General features: G+C 42.6%; 1 protein-coding gene across 1 annotated transcript in view; it reads left to right on the top strand.

The window, feature by feature from the left end:
* Positions 1–4,757: 4,757 nt before the first annotated feature.
* The window catches only part of SPTLC2 (serine palmitoyltransferase long chain base subunit 2), a 101,629-nt gene continuing 82,230 nt past the window's right edge, over positions 4,758–24,156 (top strand). Inside the window, exon 1 of the mRNA XM_025869543.2 lies at positions 4,758–4,996. Within this exon, the coding sequence (XP_025725328.1) occupies positions 4,868–4,996 (129 nt within the window). The 5' untranslated portion in view covers positions 4,758–4,867. The remainder of the gene's footprint in view (positions 4,997–24,156) is intronic.

The raw sequence follows: 24,156 nt of genomic DNA, 5'->3' as shown, positions 1-24,156 counted from the left end.
TGTATTTTTTTTTAATTAAACTCTATCCCTAACATGGGGCTCGAACTCACAACCCTAAGATCAAGAGTCACATGCTGTACCAACTAAGCCAGCCAGGTGCCCTATCATTGTATTTGTAGTACCTGATGTAATAACATGATGCCCAGAAAAGGTAGTTGTTGAATGACTGGCCAAATACAAAAATGAACAAGCATGAAAAGTTTGGAAAGGAGGGCGCCTGGGTGGTTGAGTCAGTGAAGTGTCTGCCTTCAGCTCAGGTCATGGTTCCAGGGTCTTGGGATCGAGCCCCGTGTCGGGCTCCCTGCTCAGTGGGGAGTCTGCTTCTCCCTCTACCCTTCCCTTCTGCTTGTGCTTTCTCTCTCTCTCTCTCAAATAAGTAAATAAAACCTTAAGAAAGAAAGAAAGAAGAAAGAAAGAAAGAAAGAAAGAAAGAAAGAAAGAAAGAAAGAAAGAAAGAAAAAGAAAAAGGAAGGAAGGAAGGAAGGAAGGAAGAAGGAAGGAAAGAAAGAAAGAAAAAGAAAAAAAAGAAAAGCTTGGAAAGGAAAGACCAAGTGATGATCTCAGGGCCAGGATCAAATAATTACCTCTGAGTTATCCAGCCCTAGCTTTTGTACTGAAGCAGAGTACCTCGAAAGGGCCCCTTTTCCCTTATGAATCTTCTGCAGTCTTAACTGACATTCATGATTTCTTCCTGCCCAGTGTCCACTCCCTTTTTCTACGAGGTCCCCAATTTCCTTTTGGGAAATCACCTCTCTTCATTTCGCGCCCTCTTTTTGGGAGGGTGAATTTTGGAAAGCAGCTCTCACCATGAAAGGGTGCCCCCCTTCAGCCCCTACACATATGGACCCATGTGACCTAAACTCAGCCAATCCCCCAGATGCTCTCTCCTGGGACTTTAACTCTTGGGCAAGTGACCCAAGATGGTAAATGTGGTTGGAGCTCATTTCTTTTGGTGGTGGTATACTCATCAGAGAGTTTCTGCCATAAACCCTCCTGAGGCCCTTGCTGCCCAGCCTTCTGGAGAACCTCTTACTCCTGACTTTGTCTAAGCCCAGTCCTCCAGCCTTCAGCCACGTCACTGAGCTGCTAATAACCTTCCAACGAATGAACTCGCATCCATGCAACCAAGACCCCTGATGGAGCAGACTGCCTGCTCCTCTGGCTAAATAGCCTGCTTTCTCTCACTTCATTTCTCTTCCTAGGCAGTCTTGCATGGCTCTTTAAAAATGCTATACTGGGGGTGCCTGGCTGGCTCAGTTGGTAAAGCAGGCAACTCTTGATCTCAGGGTCGTGAGTTCAAGCCCCATGTTGGCCGTAGAGTTTACTTAAAAAAATTTTTTTTAATGCTATATTGGAAGGCTCCTCCTTCAATACTCCTTCCAAGTGATTGTTACTTGTTCTATTCATGACCATGTTCTAGCTCCTTGCAGCAGACAATGATAGGGCTGTCCTTTCTTCTCTGCAGCAATTCCTCCTTCTGTGTAACTGATTCCTCACCTCCAGCAGCTTGACCTTGTGCTTTGACCACCATGGATTGGGTGAGCATTAGACATCTCACCCTAAGCTAAGGCCAATCAGATCTCTCTTTCCTGGGAGTTTATAAATTTGACCTAAGGAATATGAAAGTAGTAGGTGTCTGAGAGCTAAGCCTCACAAGTGGGTCGGTGCTAGGAGGATGGCCTATAATTGTCTGTTGCCAAGGTTTGGGATTTTTGAATCCCCATGCTTCCCTATCTTGAGGAGCATTGCAATAATTTTGCCTTTCTTGATAAAGTTTTCTAATATTGACCTATGTTAGCTGCAATCACAAGAATCTCTTTTTTTAATTTTAAAAGATTTTATTTATTTATTTGACAGAGAGAGACACGGCGAGAGAGGGAACACAAGCAGGGGGAGTGGGAGAGGGAGAAGCAGGCTTCCCGCTGAGCAGAGAGCCCAATGCGGGGCTCGATCCAGGACCCTGGGATCATGACCTGAGCTGAAGGCAGATGCTTAACCGACTGAGCCACCCAGGCGCCCCCAATCACAAGAATCTTAACACAGTCTCCATATGATAGAAGGCTCCTTGGAGGCAGGGCCAGATTTTCATTCATTTGTCCATGTGTTATTCATCAGACATTTATTATTTACTATGTGCTAGGTGCTAGGAACCCAAAGGTGAACTAGACAATCCCCTGACCTCAAGGAGCTTGTTCTCTGTCTAGTTGGGGGTATAAGTATATTCATTCATTCATTCCTTCATTCATTTGACAAATAATTCATTTCCTCAACAAATGATTGCCAGCACGTATTAACTATTATGTGACAGGCTCTGGTACTGAGTGGTTTTTTTTTTCATTCTTACAACAACTCTTTGAGATATGTTTCATTTTACAGACGAAGGAACTGAGTCACAGTGAAGGAAGTCAAGCAGCTTTGCCAAAGTCACAAGGCTTTTAAATGCTCGAGCTGAGTCTCCAATTCTGTGTGACCATGGAGCTCTTGCTCTGAACCACTCTGTAATCTCACAATCAAAAAAAAAAAAAAAAGAATCCCAAAGTAATGTGACACAAGCTTGCTAACACAGGTGGTATAAAGTTTACAGTGAAGAAAGAGACTAATTTTGTGAGGCGGTTGGAATTCAAGAAAGGTTTTACAGTTGAAATGGTTTGAGCAATCTTGAAGGAAGACTTGTAACCCCAGTGCCTAGCCCAGAACTTTGCATGTGAACTCAGTAAAATGGTGATGAGGTGGCTTATGCATCTGGAAGGAGCTGTTTTCCCGTTTGCATGGAGCCTGGGGTGTTACCTACTGCCTTCTGCGGCATCCCTTTTGTGATTTAGCAATGGTGTGCAAGGTTATCAGATCATTTGTGTATTATATCACTGATGCTCACAAAAACCCTGTGAGGTAAGTAGTACAGGTATTAATTTTGTAAGATGGGTGAGGAAACCAAGACTGATGTTGCATGACTCATCTAAGACCACACGTGGTGAGTAAGTGGCAGAACAAGACAAGGACCTGTGTCCTGCCCTCCAGAGAGAGGGACTGGCTAACAGGATTCCTCTAATCTAGTCACAGTCCTCACTCTTAGGCTCTAATTTAAGGCTTTGCGTTTTCCAGCCTCTATACATGAGCTTCTGAAGGTTCCCTCTCCTGGGAACACCCTCCCCTTACTTCTCATCCCCAGTTCTGCAAATACTGCTCATCCTTCAAGATTAAGCTCATCTGGGCGCCTGAGTGGCTCAGTTGGTTAAGCGACTGCCTTCGGCTCAGGTCATGATCCTGGAGTCCCAGGAGTCCCGCATCGGGCTCCCTGCTGCTCAGCGGGGAGTCTGCTTCTCCCTCTGACCCTCCCCCCTCTCATGTGCTCTCTCTCTCTCTCATTCTTGCTCTTTCAAATAAATAAATAAATAAAATCTTTAAAAAAAAAAAAGATTAAGCTCATCCCACATCTTCTTCCCAAGTCTTTTCCAAATTCCAAATTGGAAAGCTTCAATTAAATCCCTTAGCCCTGCTTCCAACCAGATTCCTGCCCTAAAAAAGTTTTTATATGGAAAGTCTAGACTTGTCACTGTAGTCCAGCCTTCCTCATCAGAACTCCAGCCTTCTGTAGGCCTTTTATTGCTGTTTGTGTTATACAGGTACACCTTTTCTCTCCCTAGAATGTAAGCACCACGTGGTGCAAGCCACATGTTTTTCTTTTAGCCTTATACTTCTATCACAAACTATGTTCTTTAGGATCATAGTGCTTACTGACTCAAAGAAGATATCTGCTCTGTCCACCTGCTGTTAGATTGTTCAGCTCCTAAACCAGGAGAAACTGATAGTTGTCAATCTCTTTCCTAAAGAACTAAATTCCTTATGGGTAACCAAAAGTCTCTTGTTATGATGTAGATCCATTTCCTTTCTAACTCCTATGGGAAGATAGAACTCAAGGGGTGCAAAATAGTATTTATTATGCTCCTACCATGGGCCAGGCATTATGATAGGTGTACAATGTTTTATTAACGTATTTCTTGCAATGAGCCTATGAGACAGAAAGTATTAACTCTATTTTAGAGAATTTGGCTCCCAAAGTGGCTAAATACTCAAGGCTTAGCTTTCAGTTATAGGCACAGTTGGAATGAGACCAGGTTTCCTGACTCTTAAGGAGGTACTCTTTAAAGGAAATTGTACAGAAAACCCAGATTAGGGGCAGAGGTGAAGGGCAAAGAGACATCTGAATTATTAAGAAATGCGTTAATGTACGCAGCATATTGAAAAATGGTGAGAGAATGCTAAAAATGCTAAAAATGCTATCCTATAGATACCCATATAAGAATTCGCTGATTTTAAATCAAGGAGCCCTGTCTCCGCCTGGGATTCACATCCCAGAACTTCCTCGGGGGCAAAGGCAGAGACGCCGCTACCTGTCCAAGAGAACCCGGGAACCTGCTCTGGACACTGCGGCTCAGCCCCCTTCCTTTCCTCACATTCTAATTGGCCTACTTCTTCCTGGGCCCCGCCTCCTCTGCGTGGACCAAGAAGCCGCCAAACCCTACCCAGGCCCCTCCTCGACACCCGCGAGCCGCCTTTGCTGTCGCCCGTGATTGGCCAGACAGCAGCATGGGGTCCGCCTCCTCCTCCTCCAGATGGCCAGCAGTCCTCAGGCTCGTGTCCCTCCTGTCCGGCCCGCCCCGTTTCCCCTTGGCCGCCGGGCCTTGGGCGAGCCACCGCCTCCGCGGGAGTGGGCCCCGCCCCTTGTGACTGCCAGGCCGGTAATTGGCGGCGGCGTGCAGCCATTTCCGGTTTCGGGGAGGTGGGTGGTGTGCGGAGCGCGACTGGAGCTGCCGCCGCCTGGGCTGCCGCCTACAGAACCTGCCTTGCGCCTGGTGCTGTCGGGACGATGCGGCCGGGGCCCGGAGGCTGCTGCTGCCGTCGCCCGGTGAGGGCGAACGGCTGCGTGGCGAACGGGGAAGTGAGGAACGGGTACGTGAGGAGCAGCGCTGCTGTCGCCGCAGCCGCCGCCGGCCAGGTATGGTGGGACCGGGCGGCCGGGCTGAGCCGGAGGTGGCGGGCCGGGACCCCGCGAGCTGAGCCTGTGCGGACCCGGCAGAGGGGGCGGCCAGGCGGGGCGAGGTCGCGGTGACCGTCCGCGGGGGCGGGCGCCGGGCACGGCTCAGGTGTGCTGGCGGCGGTGTCCTGGCGCTGACCGGGCCTGCCCCAAGCGGGAGGCTCAAGGGCGGCGTAGGGGCTCCCTCGTGTCTCCGCGTCTGAGGTCTTCCTCCTTTCCTTCCGAGGTTTGGGCTCTGGCTCAAAGTCCGAGTACCTTCCTCCCCCTGATCTGGCCAGAAGTATGGGCTGGCCCCCCGGGGAAGCAGGGAGTGACCCCGCGGACCCCGGGAGGATCCACTCGAGGGCTCTTGGTTCTTTCTCTCGAGGCTCCCTCCTCATGTCCTCGAGGTGGTTGCTTCCTCTTAGAGTCCTGAAACCCTCCAAGGAAAACAGCCCTCGGGGTCCTCAGGAGGCAAAAAAAAAAGTTAGGAGGTGGTACCAGGCGGAAACACACCCAAGTCTCTTCCTACCACGTACCTACCCCTTCTGCAAACAAGGCACTGGACCACACATCTGGCAGTGAACCTGGGCTGGTGCCTCACTAGCATTATGCTCTTACCCTGTGGTAAGACCCCATCCCGGGCTCCAGGTTGAGTTAGGTGGGCCCTGTGAGCAAGAGTGCGATCGCACAAGGGGCTTGTTGAACCCAGGTGGTGACTTGTGATGAGTCTCCATAGGAGTTAACCGAGGCTGAATCACCAACCAAGTCCAGGGAGTTCTGCAATATTTTGAAAAAGTTTTGGATTGAAGACAGTAATTAGTAACGGCCTTCCAGTGCTCTGGATTGACAGATTCTCCTGAAATGTATTTTTAAAGACGAGCTGGTTAAAAAGACTGAAAGATCAGTATTGCTGGAAGAGTGTTGTGAAATTTGCAATTGACTTTCATATTTATAAATCCCGTTTAGATATTAAGGAAAACGTTTTCTTGCCCCAAAGTCATCTGTTCCCAATAGCAGTAGTGTGACTATTGTGATTTAATTTGGCTTTAATATAGATTTTTAGCAGCCTCCTCCCCCAGTCAGTAGTTGGGATAGATAGGCCTGTTACTGTTTGGTGTGAAACAGAAAATAAAGCATTCCTCCGAGTCATGTTGACATAGCAAGGCTATGAGAGTTGGGAAAACACATACAAGAGCCTTGACCTCCCCTGAAGGTGGAAGGCACCATAATGCACATATTCCAAAGATTTATCTTCATTTTTGGCTGTGTAAGGGTTTTTTTTTTTTTAGCAACATAAATGGTTAATAAGACAAAATTGCGGTGGTAGAGAATGTAACAGAGAAACCTGACGGATGGGAGTCAGAAAATACTTTGCAGATGGAATGGATTATGATTTTTTAAGAGGGAAAAGGAAGTCAAGAGAAAGTTGTTCAGAGGCGTTTTGTGTTTAGGTGCTCTTTTCACTTAACGTAGGAGTTATGTTCTGATTTAATAATAAATTTCTCCCATAGTCTCTAATAATCTAGCATTTGTAGGTATGCTATTTCTTCAGAGGTTGCCCACCAAGAGTAAAATGAAGACATATCAAGTTGCTAAAGTGAAATTTAAAAATCTGTATGACTCTAACATCTGGCTTTTTCAAGTATATTTTAGTGAAAAATTCCACTCAAGGCACTACGGTGGCATCTGGAAGACTGGTCTACTGGAATGCCTGAAAAAAGTGGTCAGGGCTCCAGTATCCCTTCTAGAAAACCCTTTGTCACAAGTGTTTTTATTTTTTTATTTTTTAAAGATTTTATTTATTTATTTGACAGAGAGAGAGAGCACAAGTAGGCAGAGAGGCAGGCAGAGAGAGAGGGAGAAGCAGGCTATCCACTGAGCAGGGAGCCCGACGTGGGGCTCGATCTCAGGACTCTGGGATCATGACCTGAGCTGAAGGCAGCCGCTTAACGGACTGAGCCACCCAGGCGCCCCCTTGTCACAAGTGTTTTTAAAACAAAAACTTTAGGGATATAGCTTTGTACATGAATTTGAGGAATATTATCTATTAGTTTTTGTTTTTTCTTAAGCAAAAGAGAGGCTTTTGGTAACTTCATGGGAGCAAGAGTTTCTTTAAAATAATTTAAATTGTTTTTGTTTCAATTAAAGTGATAGTGCACCAACCCCTATTTATTTCCCCCTACTTTCTGGGGGAAATGTTGCCAATTATGCCATAAAAATACACATAAGATGTTAAGTGTGCAGGTGTGTGTCATCTTTTAAGTAAAATATAAATTTAGAGTTTTTAAACCCGGGATATACATTCATTTCCTCACATATCCCAACATTTGTCTTTTAATGAACAGGAGAGAAGTTAGAAACTTCTAGGATTCTTTTACACTCTCAAGAGTTTCAGTGTTTGAAGGGATGAATATATGTGTTTGCCCTTTGTTAGATTTGGGTTTAGAGTTTGAGTAAATAGATCCTGTGGTAGAAAGGGCATATAAAACAAACGTTTCTGTTTGTTTTTGTTTTCTGATTTTTTTCTCCAATTATTTTCTTATTGTGGTAAAACACACATAAAATTTACCATCTTAACCATTTGTAAGCATACAATTAAGTGGCATTAAATGCATTCCTCATGTTGTGCAACCATCACCACCATCCACTGCCATAACTTTTTTCATCTTGCAGAACTGAAACTCTGTACCCATTAAATAGTAACTCCCCATTCTCTCCTCCCAGTCCTTGGCAACCACCATTCTGCTTTCTTTCTCTATGAATTTGACTGCTGTAAGTACCTCAGATAAATGAAATCATACTATATTTTTCTTTTTGTGTCTGGCTTATTTCGTGTAGCATAATGTCCTCATGGTTCATCCATGTAGCAGTGTGTATCAGAATTCCCCCCCCCCTTTTTTTAAGATTTTATTTATTAGAGAGAGAGAGAAAACAAGCCATCATGAGCAGGGGGGCAGGGACAGAGGCAGAGGGAGAAGCAGACTCCCGCTGAGCAGGGAGCCCAGTGTGGGATTCTATCTCACGACCCTGGGATCATGACCTGAGCTGAAGGCAAATGCTTAACCGACTGAGCCACCCAAGTGCCCCAAAATTTCCTTCCTTTTTAAGGCTGAATAATATTCCATTGCAACATACCACATTTTGCTTAGCTATTTATTTGTCATTGGACACTTGGGTTGCTTTCAGGTTTTAGGTATTGTGAATAATGCTGCTTTGAACATGGGTGTACAAATATCTCTTCAAGACCCTGCTTTCAGTTTTCTTGGATATATACCCAGAAGTGGAATTGCTGGATCACATGATAATTCTATTTTTAATTTTTTGAGGAAATGCCACATTGTTTTCCACAGCAGCTACACCATTTTACATTCCCATCAACAGTGCACAAGGCTTCCTATTTCTCCACATCCTCACCAACAATTGTTATTTTCTGTTTGTTTGGGGTTTTTTTTGCATAGTAGCTGTGAGATAATAGGGGGAAAGTATGCATATATGTTTCTGCTTCTAGTTCCTGCCACAGAACTCCTAAAACTTGTGTAATTTCCTAAGTGATAGGAATACTAGGAGCATCTTTTGTTCTAATATTTAGTCTTTGACCCTTATTCCTGACAGAGAGTTCCTAAATCCCTTGGAATTTCCCTGGTGATAGGTGTGTCTTTTGTTCTAATGAGGTGACTCTGGGTGGGCTCCTGGATGGGGGCTGCTCACCCGAAAGACCAAGCCATGATTAGAAGCTTAGAATTTTCAGCCCCTCCCCACATTCTCCAGAGAGGGGGTTAAGGGGCAGGAAATGGAGTTAATGATCGCTCAGGTCGATGTGGTGAAGCTTCCATAAAAATCCCCAAAGTACCAGGTTGAGAGAGCTTCCGGGTTGCTGAACATGTGGAGGTGCTAGGAGAGTGGCGTGCCCCTTCCCACACACCTTCTGCGCTGTGCACCTCTTCTACCTGGATGTTCATCTGTATCCTTTATTGTATCTTTTTATAATAAACTAGGAAACAGTAGGTAAACAGTTTTCCTGAGTTCCGTGAGCCATTGTAGCAAATTATCAACCAGAGGAGGAAGTGGTGGAAACCTGATTTATAGCTTATGGGTTAGGAGCACAGGGGACGCCTGGACTTGTGACAGGCATCTGAGGTGGGGGTGGGGCAGGGAGCAGTCTCCTGGGACCAAGCCTGCGGGATCTGACAGTCTTAGGTGTCAGAAGTGCCGTGAGGGTGGGTAGCTCTGTGAGAGTGGAGGAGAAGCATCACAGGAGTATTGGGTTTTGTATTTACAGCAGCCGTGGGTAGACATTACTATTTTTTAAGGATGACAGTAGACACAGAGTTGTCACAAGGAAGAGGAGCAATAAAGCAGTAATTTTTCCTCCCTTGCCTTTCAGAGAGGAGAGGGGAGGAGGGTCAGCCTTTATTTGAGGTAAAGGGCGGCAAATATCACTAGGGAAACTGAAAGAGTTAGAATTGGAAGCTTTGGCAAAATTAGAGCTGGAAGAACCCTTTAGGGGTTTATGTAATTCAGTCCCTTTATCTTTTTGTAGGACTTTATTAAAACTCATCTTGACAGATGATTCTATCCTATTTTTAAAGACCTCTAGAGGATTTGCAGGAATTTTTTTCAGCAGCATGTTGCAGCGTTCAGTGATTTTAATTACAAGAGTCTTTTACTGTGGATTTAACGTTTGATTAAATAAGTGCCATATTTTGGTTGCACCTGAAATATAATACTGTCTGTTTTTACTTTTAGAGCTCCTTGTTTACAGCACTTTTTTTAGATCTTCCATTTCTTTATAGAACTTTTGAGATTTAGACATGCGTTTTACCTTCCTTAATTAGTTAACAAGTATTGAAGGAAAGAAACTATCTGCCTTTGAGACTGTTTTGAGCCTAACTTTTTCCCTTTAGAAGTAGTTTTAATGAGATATTAGAATGATGACAGCCTTCTAGCTGCCAAAATAAGTAAGATTCTAAGGAGGACTTGGGGCACAAGTCAAGCTCTTTAGGCCAAGCAAAGTTGAAAGAACAAAGAGCTGGTCCTGCTACTTATACTTAGAAGGAGGCAAATGAATAATGAAGGGTGGTTTACTAAATAGCTACTAGCTTTTGTTTCCGCTGAGAGGAAACAGTAACTGAAAAGTTAGTTATGAGGCAAGAATGGGAGGAGTATCTAGAATGGTCTGGATACCTGTTTAAGTTTTGAAGGCCTGATGAGACATCCGAAGACCTCAAGGCTTTGCAAAAATAATATTGTAACTACAGCTGTGAGACTAGATTTTTGTTTTGAATGCTTTTTGTCTCGAGAACATTTCAAATCTTACTAGCTGGATCTGAAAGATTCCAGAGTCATTTGAGGTACTCAGGAATTCTCTTTAATAAAAATTCTTGGGAAATGAGACCAGTATTTAATATATAAACCTCTGTGTTCTTAAGATTGTATTTTAAAACTTGCATATTCAGAGAAAGCAGACTTGCCCACTTTTTAGGGTTGGTGTAGGTGCCCTAGAAACTTCGTAGTGCTCTGCGCAAGATAGTTAATTGGTTGAGATTCAATTAGATTCAATTTTTGAAAGAAAGAAGTAGTGTTTATTGGCAGAATGGGCAATTGAGAGGGATGGGTAGAGACTGCGTTTGCATTCTGAGTGGGTGTGCCTTACTTGATTAAATAATGGTTTGTGGCCTCAAAAGTCAGTTGCCTTCTGAATAGCTTCTAATATAATTTGTAGTTTGTGACTGATTAAGCAAGTAAGTCCTTGCTCTTCACACATTTAATGTCAGAAAATTTATCTTAACTTTTGTTGCCTTTAAGGCTACCTTTAAGGGCGCCTGGGTGGCTCAGTCGTTAAGCGTCTGCCTTCGGCTCAGGTCATGGTCTCAGGGTCCTGGGATCGAGTCCCACATCGGGCTCCCTGCTCCGCGGGAGGCCTGCTTCTCCCTCTCCCACTCCCCTTGCTTGTGTTCCTGCCCTCGCTGTCTCTGTCTCTGTCAAATAAATAAATAAAATCTTTAAAAAATAAATTAAAAAGGCTACCTTTAAGACCCATTATAAAGGTTAAGGTTGCTATTTTTCCATTTGTTTTAAAATATTTTGCTTCTGATTATAGAAATAATACATGTGTACTATAGGACCCTAAAGGATTGTGATAACCCCTGGTGTTGGGGGTTAATTTTTTTAATGTGGTCTGTTTTACCAGTCTGCTGCTTTCTGATAATTTCTAAGTATAGTGAAATATGCAGTTGTACTGAGACTGTGGGTATGATCCAGCCTTACTCCAAATAACACATACTGAGGTTGGGGAAAGTATTCAACAATTTTTGTAATTTGGGAAGTTTAGAAACTGTTGTGTAGATAAAGTACTGACATCTCACATGTGAAGGTTTTGACTTACTCTAAATAAGCCTCTTGGTGCCCTTTCAGCAAACATCTGAGATTTTACTGCAGTAGTCCCCTTTATCTGCAGGGCATATGTTCCAAGACCACCAGTGGATGCCTGAACGCACTGTATATAGTGGATAGTACCGAATCCTATGTATACTGTTTTTTTTTCCTATTCATACATACCCATGATAAAGGTTGATTTATAAATTAGGCACAGTAAGAGAGTAACAACAATAATAATAAAATAGAAAATTATAACAACATGCTGTAACAGAAGTCATGTGAATGTGGTCTCTCTCAAAATATCTTGTTGTACTGTACTTACCCTTCTTGTGATGATGTGAGATGGTAATAGGCCTACATGATGAGATGAAGTGAGGGGAATGATGGAGGCGCTGTAACACAGCATCAAGCCTACTGTTTAGCTTTTGATATGTCAGAAGGAGGATCATCAGCTTTCAGACTGTGATCGGCCGTGGGTAACTGAACACGCAGACAATGGGAGGGGGCTACCATATTTGCACTGTGCCTAGTATGTAACAGGAACTCAGGAAATCTTAAAGGAATGGATGAGTGATCATTGAAGCCACGCAAGTTGGTGAAGCAGATAGAAGATGGCACTAAGCAAGAAGAGGAAGCACGAAGGATGTAATACTGGGGAATCATAATGTTACTGGAAGACACACACACTGCTGAGGAAGGTTTTTTTTTTTTTTAAAGATTTTGTTTATTTTTTTTTGAGAGAGAGAGCACATGAGAGTGGGGAGGGTCAATGGGAGAAGCAGACTCACTGATGTGGAACTCGATCCCGGGACTCCAGAATCATGACCTGAGCCAAAGGCAGCGGCTTCACCGACTGAGCCACCCAGGCGCCCCAGGAAGTTGACTGTGAGAGAACAGAAGCATTAGGAAGTGGTATGAGAAAGCCCTAGGAAAGGAAGGCTGTTTCAATTAGAGAGAGGTAAGCAACATGGTGGTGGGAAACCAAAGATGTAATTATAATAGGTACCCTTTACTGTGACCAGGACCTCCCCCAGCTTCTTCACCCATCTGATCTTCACAAGGGCCTTGCCGGGCAAGTATTGTTACCAGGTTCTAAATAAGACAGTTCCAGACCATTTAAATAACTGTCCCAGTTAGTTAGTTGGTAGAGCCTGGTTTATCTTTTTTTTTTTTAAGATTTTATTTATTTATTTGACAGAGACACAGCGAGAGAGGGAACACAAGCAGGGGGAGTGAGAGAGGGAGAAGCAGGCTTCCCGTGGAGCAGGGAGCCCGATGTGGGGCTTGATCCCAGGACCCTGGGATCATGACCCGAGCCGAAGGCAGATGCTTAACAACTGAGCCACCCAGGCGTCCCATGCCTGGTTTATCTTAAGCCACTGAATTTGGCAGTTCAAAAATTACCGGTAACATTTGAGGAGTTTAAATTAGGTATGCCACAAGATATTCCACACTCTGAACATATATTTCCAGAAGTATCTTCTTTTTTCCACAGGCAACTTTTGAAAAGTAGGGAGTCCACATTTTTTCTTGCAATCAGGATAAATTCCCTACTTTTTGTCAAAAAGTATCTCCTATGGAGTGGACTGAAGAGTGCTTCCAAAGCTCGCTGAAAAACAAATATATTTTGACATTACGATTTTCCTATTTGAAAACTCAAAAATGGAGACGCCCACATATATATGCCCTGGCACTTTTTCAGTTCAGTGGCATCCCGTGCACTCGGGCAGCGAGGTTCTGCCCCGGAGTTACCATTCTCCCTTGCCACCCACACCTCCTCTGTAGCACTTCCCGATCTCCAGATAAGCTTCGTGGCGTAACAGACAGATGCAACCGTCAGGAGATCTGAGCATGAGTGCAGCTCTGCCACAGATTCTGCTCCTTGATCGGAGCTCTCTTCCACCTCTGACATGTTCTGGGCCTGTAACCCCACGCCCTCCACGCTGGTTCTGGAGTGGACACCACCTGAGGGACAACCTGGTTCGCATCAATTTCCCCTCTCTGCGGAAAATCTCTGACACATGGGGGTAGGCCCCTGGTGGTCACATCTGCAGTATGACTGTATTCCTGTGTCCTGACTGACTGACACGGGGGTAGGCACCAATGGTACGATGAACCCAACAACCCTCTTATGGGGATTTAAATTTTCCAGCGGGAGAGTTTTTCCTTAAGGAGAATAGTATTTGTGTTACACTCCTCATCAGAGTTTACATATCTGAAAAGGTTTACATTTTTTCAGTTTTAACAAGTATTTTTTGACCATTTCAGTAAAATTTAAAATGGACACATGTAGTGTTTTCCTTTAAGATTTTATTTATTTGAGAGAGAGAGAACACGAGTTAGGGGAGGGGCAGAAGGAGAGGAACAAGTGGACTCCCTGCCTAGTGGGGAGCCTGTTGCCAGGCTCCATCCCAGGACCCCGAGATCATGACCTCAGCCAAAGTAGATGCTTAACTGCCTGAGCCACCCAGGCGCCCCTGTAGTGTTTCTGTTGTAAAGTCAACATACTTCACATGCAATTTTATCTGAAAATATTGGAGTTGGAAAAACATCATACTTGCAAAACATCAAACCAACACATTAAAATATAAAGAAAATAAATATTTTCTGAAATTCTACAACCCAGAGATAACCACTGTAACATTTTGATGTATATCCTGCCAGACAAATATACACACACACACACACACACACACACACACACAAATACAAATATATATACATTTATATATGTGCAATAGGCAGGGAGGGGGTACAATTTTATATAAAAGAAATTGCTTAATATCATTAATTCTTTCACTTAATATCATTAATATATCCTATCACCAATCAGTAAGACAAACATCATTCTTTTAAGGGGTACATAAATTCCATAATATGAATCTATAGTGTAATTTATTTAATGAATCCCTGTGCATAATGTGTAGACTTTCCCCAATATTTTCAATACGTGAACACTTTATACATTTCACTTTTTTTTCATAAGGATAAATGCGTAGAAATAGATCGTTACTCAAAAAGTGTATATGTATGTGTGTATATATATGATTCTGATCAGAATCAGAATATCCCAATGAAATTTTTTTAAATTTTATTTATTTATTTGATAGAGATAGCGAGAGCAGGAACACAAGCAGGGGGAGTGGGAGAGGGAGAAGCAGGCCTTCCGCCAAGCAAGGAGCCTGATGGGATCTGGGGCTCGATCCCAGGACTCTGACCTAAGCCTAAGGCAGATGCCTAACAACTGAGCCACCCAGGCGCCCCATGAAAATGTTTTAAAGTTGTGGTGATGGTTGTACCACTATGTGAATATAATAAAAAACACTGAACCGTACACTTAGAAAGGACAAATTTAATGATTTGTTAATTATATTTCAATAAAACTTATTTAAAAAACAGAAGCCTTGTGCACCATATGACATCATAAACAGTGACACCAAAAGTGAAAAAACAAGCCATGGACTGGGAGGAAACATTTGTAACACCTCACTGATGAAGGGCTAGTATCTCAACCAGAAAGCCTTATAAATCAGTGAGAAACAAGCATGCACTCCAGGAGAAAAATGGGCAAAAGATAGGAACTGTCAATTCATAGGAAAAAAGGAACTTGATTGGAAAATAAATATATGAATATGCTCATCCTCACTAGTTCAAGTTACTATAAATTAAAACAGCCAGGTAACTGTTTTCATCTGTAGCTTTTGAAAGCTGTAAAAATATGACCATATTAAAGGTTGACACTTATGTAGCAATGGGAACTTGTATACAGGTGCTCTTAGCATAAATTGGTGCAATTGCCTTGGAGAACAATTTGGCAATTATACAAAAGTTGAGATACACATTCCTAATGACTACCCTATTAAGTTTGTCTCTGGGTATATACAACAACTGAGGTTTTCAAACATTTTTGAACTATTGAACATTTTGAACATTTCAAACTAGGAAAGAACATTTTTATATCAACGTAATGCACATGTAATGTGTGAGGTATTGGGCATTAGGAACTTCAACGTACTACTTTTGGGGGAATCAATTCAACTATAACACATGGTTTTCCGAAGAAATTCTGCTCATGGCACAAGGAGACATGTTTAAGAAAGTTTACTATAAAAACATAAGAACAAAAAATTGGAAGTAACCTAGCTTTTCATTAGTAGGAGAATGACTTACCCACACATCCCCACCCCCACAACAAACAAGAAAACTGGTATGGCATATTGATACATTGAATACAGCACTGAAAAGATGAATAGAGATCTCTATTACAGACATGGGCAAATCTCAGACACATATTGTTAAACAAAAGTTACAGAAAGATACATACAGTATGTTATGTATATAAGGATTAAAAACATGCAGGGCAATACTATATTGTTTATGGCTATGTATATAAGAAAGGTATTTATTTTTGAAAGGAAAGATATTTTTTAAATGCATGGAAATGATGAACACTAAATTCAGGGTAGCTTTTATACTTTTGGGGAAAAAGGGAAATAGCACTTCCCCAGGACAAACTCCTTAAAAGGATTGGGGAACTGCTTAAACATAAGTAAGAGCATGACGCTCTCCGGAGAGCTTCTTATCGCTGACAACAAAAGACAGTTTCTGTTGATTTACAAGACCCTGTATCATCTGGCTCTCACACTCTTCTGATTTCATGTCCTGCAGGTCACTGCCCTCTAGCCAAGCAGGCCTTTCTGCCCTTCCCCAAACACATGGAGTGTGCCTACTCCAGGGCTTGTGTCCTCATGTTAGCTCAGCCTGGGAAACTTTTCTCCTTAGTTTTCTCCCCTCCTCCATGTAGATTTTGCTTACCCCTTGACCACTTTGCCTAAAATGCTTTCCTCTTGCCATGATTTTTTTTTTCCTGGTTATAGAACTTACAAACTGCCTGGTACTTTATTATACATCTACTTGATTATTTATTGTCCACCTCTCCCTCTGGAGTGTATGGTACTGTATTCTAGTGCTCAGATCATGCTTAGCTCATAGTAGAGGCTCAATAAGTATCAGTGGAATAAATGAAAGAATGAATGATAACTTTAATGTTTTATTTAGTGGGAAAAAATAAGATCTAAAGCCTATAAGCTAATTGTTAAGTTTTGATAAAACTACATGTTGAGTAGATTTTTTATCTTTTTTTTGTATTAATTACAGTATGCTATCATATATACTTGCTGGCTGACAAAAAACACTTTCCCAAAATAATGTAAACATACACAAGAAACAGGTTGTGGTAACATGTGCCATTAAAGACACCCATAGCACACTTTTTAGTGTTTCAGGCTTGCAGGTGGTTAAAGTCTGTGGGGGCTTACTGAGCGTTCTTGGGAGTGGTGACAGCTTGTGAGGAGGAATAAGAATAGGCTGATGATGGCCCAGTGGTCTGGAAATGGCCCAGACCCACTCTGTTATCGCCTTTCCATGAGCTCTTCCTAAGGGGCAGCGTGGCCAGTAGTGGAACTTCTGTAGCACCCGTTCCCATTGTCTTATGAGGGGTCTAAGCTGTGAGATGATGCTTAGGGCTTCCCTTAGAGAAAGGAAACCTGTCAGCACTGACTTTCTGCCATTTCTCCCGTCCTCACCTTGATTTGAAATGCCATGAGGCTGGGCTGAGAAACCTGGTCTGTGATCACCGACTGGACTGTAAGAGAGCCACCTGTCAGAGAGTTCTGCTGTACTTGCTAAAGGATAGTACCTTATTGCTTCCTGTACACGCTTGGCTTGTATATAGAGGCGAAGGAAGCAGATTATTTCTAGGACAGCAAAGTTAGTGTTCTGGTTTCCTAAAGACAGACCTTTTTTTTTTTTTTAAGATTTTATTTATTTATTTGTCAGAGCACAAGCAGGGGGAGTGGCAGGCAGAGGGAGAAGCAGGTTCCCCACTGAGCAAGGAGCCCGATGTGGGACTCGATCCCAGGACCCTGGGATGATGACCTGAGCCGAAGGCAGCCGCTTAACCAACTGAGCCACCCAGGCGTCCCAGACATTTTTTTAACAGAGGAAGCTCATATAACTACTTATCTCAATCCAAGTGTAGCTAGTAATATGAACAGCAAAATTAGCTAATTCTATATGAAGCACAAAAAGGAGCACAAGGGGTGAGTTTAAAGTGAAATTCTAATATTCCACTGAAAGCCACTGATGATTTTAAAACAACCAGACTAGTATTTCTGAAATCATTAAAGGAAAACTTGATTCATAGAAAATCTCGGAAATATGACTAAGAAATGGCAATAAATGGAAAATGTAAAGACTTGGATTCTAATCCCAACTTTGAATTTAGTTTTCTTATGACTGGACACTTTGCTTAATCTCCTTTCTTTGGTGTTGTCATTTAGTCATGTGAAGAGGAAGAGTGGGAATCACTTGTAAAAGAAATGTTTCTCACTTTTTGTGTATTTTTTATCCTGCATATTTAAATATAAATCCCTTTTGACAGTATTTTTTAAAACAGTTTCCTTATTCTTTTTTTATCTCAAAGACCATGCTGATCTTTGTATCCTTTTTTGGAAAAAAAAAAAACCTGAAGAATTCTTGAATACTAGGATTATCTCCTATTTTTTTAATCTCCTTTTTTAAAAAAAGATTTTATTTTTCAGTAATCTCTACACCCATTGTGGGGCTCAAACTCACAACCTGAAGAACAAGAGTCATACACTCCACTGACTTGGCCAGCCAGGCACCCTGGGTTATCTCCTCTTTATATTTTCCAGTACAGAGTACAGTCCTTGACATATAGAGATGAAATATTTGTCAAAAGAATGAGATGATTATGCTGATTTTGAGCTCTTTGGTAGAAAGGGAGCTCTGGGTTCCTAGGAGTGGCTTTGATGTCTGAAAGTTATTCGTGCAGTTTTGAAATGTTAAAAAATTAAACAGGAGGAGTGTCCATTTCTGGGCATGTGAAATTAAAGGGAGGGAGGGGTCAAGTTGTAAGGGATTTCCCAGGGCTGGCAGTACTGCAGTGGTGAGAGGGAATATGTAGACTGCTATGTCCTCTGCCTTCTCTCTCCTTCAGTCATGCCCACATTCCCACCCTGCCCCCTGGGAAAGCAGACATTTCTGATTGATTGCTGCACGTAACGGACCTGCAGAGATGCAAGTTCTTTTCATCTTTTGCGCTCTTAGGTACCGTGTGGGGCTGAGCACCCGCCATCTAACCAGGGATGGAGCTGGGTGGGGCTGGGCTAAATCTTTGGGTAGATTCAGTCCACTCTGGGGAGCACTGTCTAAGGATGGGATCCATTGTGTGTTTGTTACAAGCCCCTCCCTCTAGTATGACTTTATCTCCTAAGCATTGTAAGATTGTGGTTGATTTCAAGTCACCTTTCTAGTCCAGCTCTCCAGCTTTTCTAGCACTTGGTAAGTGTCCTGTGCAGAAAACTGGCCATGCATCTGGGGCTGTGTTAGAATTTAGTCTGTCACACTATCCTATAGAGCTGTCATAAGCTCCGCTGGTTTTTCTTTCTCTTGGCAGTGTTCTTCTGCCTATGGCAAGCCCAGTTACGATCATTCATGCTCACATTCTGCAAATACCACCAGGAGAGAAAATGACTAGCAATTTCAGCTCACTAAGGAAAGGTTCTTCCCTCTCTGGAATTTTAGTGTATCTTGCCCTTTTTGCTTTGCATGGAGGACATGCTTTGCATTGTCTTTAAAACTATTTCTTGCCTTAAGTAATCTATTGTTTTATCTAGTTGTTCTGTGAAATTGATGGCTTGCCTCTACCTATGAATTTTAACCTAGAAGCGTTTTTGTTTTAATTTTTGTTGTTGTTGTAAATATGACATAAATATAAAGTTGTTCAAACAGTATAGAAATTATTTCTCTTCATGAAGTCTGAAGGTAGACTGGTAGCACTCGGTAGGTAGGTTATGAGCTATCTTCTTTGTTGTCCTGTAATCTTTTAGGATGTTGTATTTGCATCTCAGTCTCAACCACGTCTCCATTCCAAGCCACTGGCAGAGAGAAAGAGAAGTGGAAGGAAAGCAATTGCTGTTTTAAAGGATGTAATCCAACCCTGGTACCTGTCCCCATTTCCTCTTTGGCCAGAATTTCATCACATGGCTACCTAGCTGCTGGAGAGACTGGGAAATGTAGAAAGTAGCTGGGTGGCCATGGACCCAGCTAAACTTGAGGGGTTCTATTACTAAAGGGGAGATAGGGAGAATATCCACAGGGAGCCAGTTAGCCTTCTCTGGCATAGTATGGTGTGAGGAGAAGCTCTAATCAGAGGTTTTTTTCCTAAAGAGTCAATTTTCTTAAACTCCTGTATTAAATAATCTATTACATCCCCTTTGGTTTATGATTTTTCAACCATTAAAGAGTCTTGTTTAATGGTTATGAGCATGTTCTCTGCAGTTAGGCAAAATTAGCAGACAAATATTGTCTGAATTTTGATCTGTGGTCTGCTGTTGCCCTTTATAAAAATACTAGTTCAGATTTTTTTGTTTTCCTTTTTTGGTCTATCTTCATGTGTATTAATGAGAACCTGGAAACAGTTTAGTTATAGCAGGCAATGAGAATCTCATGTGCTTCAATACCTTATAATTTTGAACCAGGTATCCCTTATCCTAGATAAAGAGTGAACAATATTCCAAATGCACAAAATTGACCGTTGAGAGACGTACTTAAAAATTTTACTGAAACTCTAAAAGTCTGTAGGCTCTGTTAACATATAAATACCCAGTCGATAAGTGTACAAAAGAAGTTCTAAGAGATTTTATCATGGAATATGGAATATGTATCTGTTAAATTTCTTTCACTTAAGGGGCGCCTGGGTGGCTCAGTTGGTTAAGCGGCTGACTTCAGCTCAGGTTATGATCTCAGGGTCCTGGGATGGAGCCCTACACTCTCTGCTCCACACTCAGCAGGGAGTCTGCTTGTCTCTCTGTCCCTCCCTCTCTGCCCCCCCCCCAGCTTGTATTCTCTCTGTCTCTCTCAAATAAATAAAATCTTTAAACAAAAAATAAAAAACACACTTTTTTCAGTTAATAGCAACAGAAACTGACTCTATCTAAACAAAAAGGTGATTTATTGCAAGGATGATAGGCATGCAAAAAATAAATAAAAGGAGGGAGTAAGGTAGAAATGATGAATAACTCAGAGAAGTCAGGCAGGAAATAGCACAGCACTTGGGACCTCAGCAGCAGGAGTTCACGGAGCTTTTCTCCAGGATGTTGGAGGTCTAGTGCCCTTCACACTCTTAACCTGTTGAAATCGTAAATCCCCGTGAGAGAGGGTTGTTAGGTTTATTTTGGCATAGGTGCCTACCCCCGCGTCAGTCAGTCAGGACCCAGGAATACAGTCATACTGCAGATGTGACCACCAGGGGCCGACCACCAGGGGCCTACCCCCATGTGTCAGAGATTTTCCGCAGAGAGGGGAAATTGATGCGAACCAGGTTGTCCCTCAGGTGGTGTCCACTCCAGAACCAGCGTGGAGGGCGTGGGGTTACAGGCCCAGAACATGTCAGAGGTGGAAGAGAGCTCCGATCAAGGAGCAGAATCTGTGGCAGAGCTGCACTCATGCTCAGATCTCCTGACGGTTGCATCTGTCTGTTACGCCACGAAGCTTATCTGGAGATCGGGAAGTGCTACAGAGGAGGTGTGGGTGGCAAGGGAGAATGGTAACTCCGGGGCAGAACCTCGCTGCCCGAGTGCACGGGATGCCACTGAACTGAAAAAGTGCCAGGGCATATATATGTGGGCGTCTCCATTTTTGAGTTTTCAAATAGGAAAATCGTAATGTCAAAATATGTTTGTTGGGGCACCTGGGTGGCTCAGTCGGTTAAGTGTTTGCCTTCAGCTCAGGTCATGATCCCGGCCGGGGTCCTGGCATTAAGCCCCACATTGGGCTCCCTGCTCAGCAAGGGGCCTGCTTCTCTCTTTCCCTCTGCCTGCCTCTCTGCCTACTTGTACTCTTTCTCTCTCTGTCAAATAAGTAAATAAAATCTTTAAAAAAATATATGTTTGTTTTCCAGCAAGCTTTGGAAGCACAGTCCATTCCATAGGAGATACTTTTTGACAAAAAGTAGGGAATTTATCCTGATTGCAAGAAAAAACGTGGACTCCTTACTTTTCAAAAGTTGCTTGTGGAAAAAAGAGGACACTTCTGGAAATACATGTTCCGAGTGTGGAATAGCTTGTGTGACTGGTGCAAAGCTCCAAACTGTTTTCTTTAGTATGTATGGTATGCAGTAGGGAGAGGCTAGTACATTTCAGTAAAATTCCAAGAAAGGGCCATTCAGCAGAACTAATTTTAAGGAACAACAGAATATACCACTGGAAGTGAATGGGGTTCGTTTAGCAGAAAAGGCATGATGGCAGTCTTTCGATTGCCAAAACAATAATGGTTGTTCATATTGGACATTAATTTTTTTTTTAATGTTCCAAACTCTCTGCCAGCTGGGCGGGTTCTGTCATACTACTGACACATTCAGCGATACTATGTCTATTTGCTTATAAAATCATGCTCATGTGATTTATTAATTCATATCAGAAGTGTCTGCTTTTGCTTCCCACTAATTACTTCCCCATTATTGCTTAATTACATAGTTACCCTCTGTTCTTTCATGGGATTCTCAAAACCTCTGCTTAGGATCATTCCTTATAAGTCAGTTTACAGTGTAATCAAAACTTACCCTTTTTCTTTATTCTGAAACTGGAGAGACAGAATGCAACACATGATCTAGGATTTTTTTTTTTTTTTGGCTATAAAGACATTATTAGGACACTTGGCAAAATATAAATACAGTCTGTAGACTGGATATTAGTATTCTATTGGTTTCCTGGTTTTGAAAATTGTTCTGTAGTTATGTAAGAGAATATCTTTGTTTTTAAGGGAGACACACTGATGTATAAAGGTACATCATAACTGCACCTGACTCAAATGGTTCATGAAGAAAATTCTCCATTGTTCTCTCTCTCTACACACACACATACACACACCGCACAATTACTTTTTCCTGAATCAATTGAGAGTAGGTTGTATACATTCTCTCCCTTTACCTTTGTCTTAGTCAGCTTGGGCTGCCATAAGAAAATGCCATTGACAAGATTGCTTAAACAACAGATATTTGGCATGGTTCAGGAAGTCCAAGATCAGGTTGCTGGCAGATTGAGTTCTTGGTGAGGGCGTTCTTCCTGGGACTTGTAGATAGCTTTCTCACAGTGTGTTCACAGAGCTATTCTTCAGTGGAGCTCTCTGCCTTCTCTTCTAAGGGCATTAAGCACATTATGGGGCCCATCCTCATGACCTGATGTAAACCTAATTACCTCCCTAAGGCCCTACTTTGAAATAGCATTACACTAGAGCTTCAATATATGAATGAGGTGGGGGGAGACAGATATTCAGCCTATAACATTCTGCCCATTATCCCCCTAAAATCATATTCTTAATGCACGCAAAATACATTCATTCTGCCCTAGCAACTTCAAAAGTCTTAACTCATTCCAGCATCAGCTCTAAAGTCTATAGTCGAAAGTCTCATCTAAATATCATTTACATCTGATATGAGTGAAACGCGAGATACAATTTATCCTAAGACAATTCCTCTCCAGCTTTGAGCTCATGAAGCCATGTAAGTTTTGTGTTTTGAAAATACTATGGTGGGACAGGCAGAGGATAAACATTTCCATTCCAAAAGAGAGAAATTAGAAGGAAGAGAGGGGTGATGGGTCCTAACCAAGTCCAAAATTTAGCAAGGCATATTCCATGAGATCCTAAGGATCAAGAATAATCCTCTTTGGTTTGATGCTATGTCCTCTGGACCCACTGGGATGGGGGTCACTCCCCTCTACCCCCTATGCTTCAGGCTTCCTTTCCGAGGCACTTACCTGTTGATTCTATCTGCAGTTATGGTCCCCCACCTTTGAAACCGAGAAGAGTACCCTGATGATACCTGAATTGTTTTTGGAATTATTCTTTCTTGTCTTTAAAATAGCGTGCATTCACAGCGAAATAGCTCTGTGGTCCAGTCCTGTAGGATCTAAGAATTCCTAACAGCCTGTAGCACATGGTTTCAAGCATCAGATGGTTCCACATGGCTTGTTATGAAATACACAGCAGTCTTCTGCTCTCTTCTGCTCTTTTTCCATCTTCTTTTTGGTGTTTACCTCCACATTCTAAAATGCTTATTTTACTGCCTCGACTTCTCACAGTAAACATTATTTATTATTGCCTTATTGCTGTCAGAAGATTTGCACTCCTTCTCTAGGGGAGAATTCTTGTTGGAAAGACTGCGGCAAGAAGTTTGGTGTGACTAGAAGGATAATTGGGGTGTGGAGAGGGTCTTGGTGGCAGGGAGACCAGACAGGAAGGGGAGGATATTACAGTGGTCCAATGAAGGAAGAGGCACTGAGGGTTTTTTAAAATTGAGGAGTAACATACATTCAGGTAAGTGCATAAAATACATCATGCTCCATGACTTTTTACCTGTGTGTGTACTGTGTCTCCAGTACCTCTCTCAAGATGTAGAACATCTCCAACCTCCTTAAAATTCCCTGGTGCCCCACAGGAAGGTCTTGAACCAAGGCACACAAATTCATTACTGGTTCTAGAATGAAGTCCGAAAATGAGGTGGAGCTAAAGAAGACTCCAAAGTTGGGAGACTGGGTAGACCGGGTGGTGATGCTGCCAACCAGGTGGGTGATTCAGGAGGATAATCTGGTTTTAACTGAGGGAGGAGTGAAGATGGTGAGAGGAGTTCAGCTTCAGACTTGTTGAGTTGGGATGTCCAAGTGGGACTTACAGGTGGC

The sequence above is a fragment of the Callorhinus ursinus genome, unplaced genomic scaffold (genome assembly GCF_003265705.2).
Source record: "Callorhinus ursinus isolate GAN/ISIS: 27379988/994484 unplaced genomic scaffold, GSC_fseal_2.0 scaffold8, whole genome shotgun sequence".
Lineage (NCBI taxonomy): Eukaryota > Metazoa > Chordata > Mammalia > Carnivora > Otariidae > Callorhinus > Callorhinus ursinus.
This window is presented reverse-complemented; position numbering and strand designations above follow the sequence as displayed.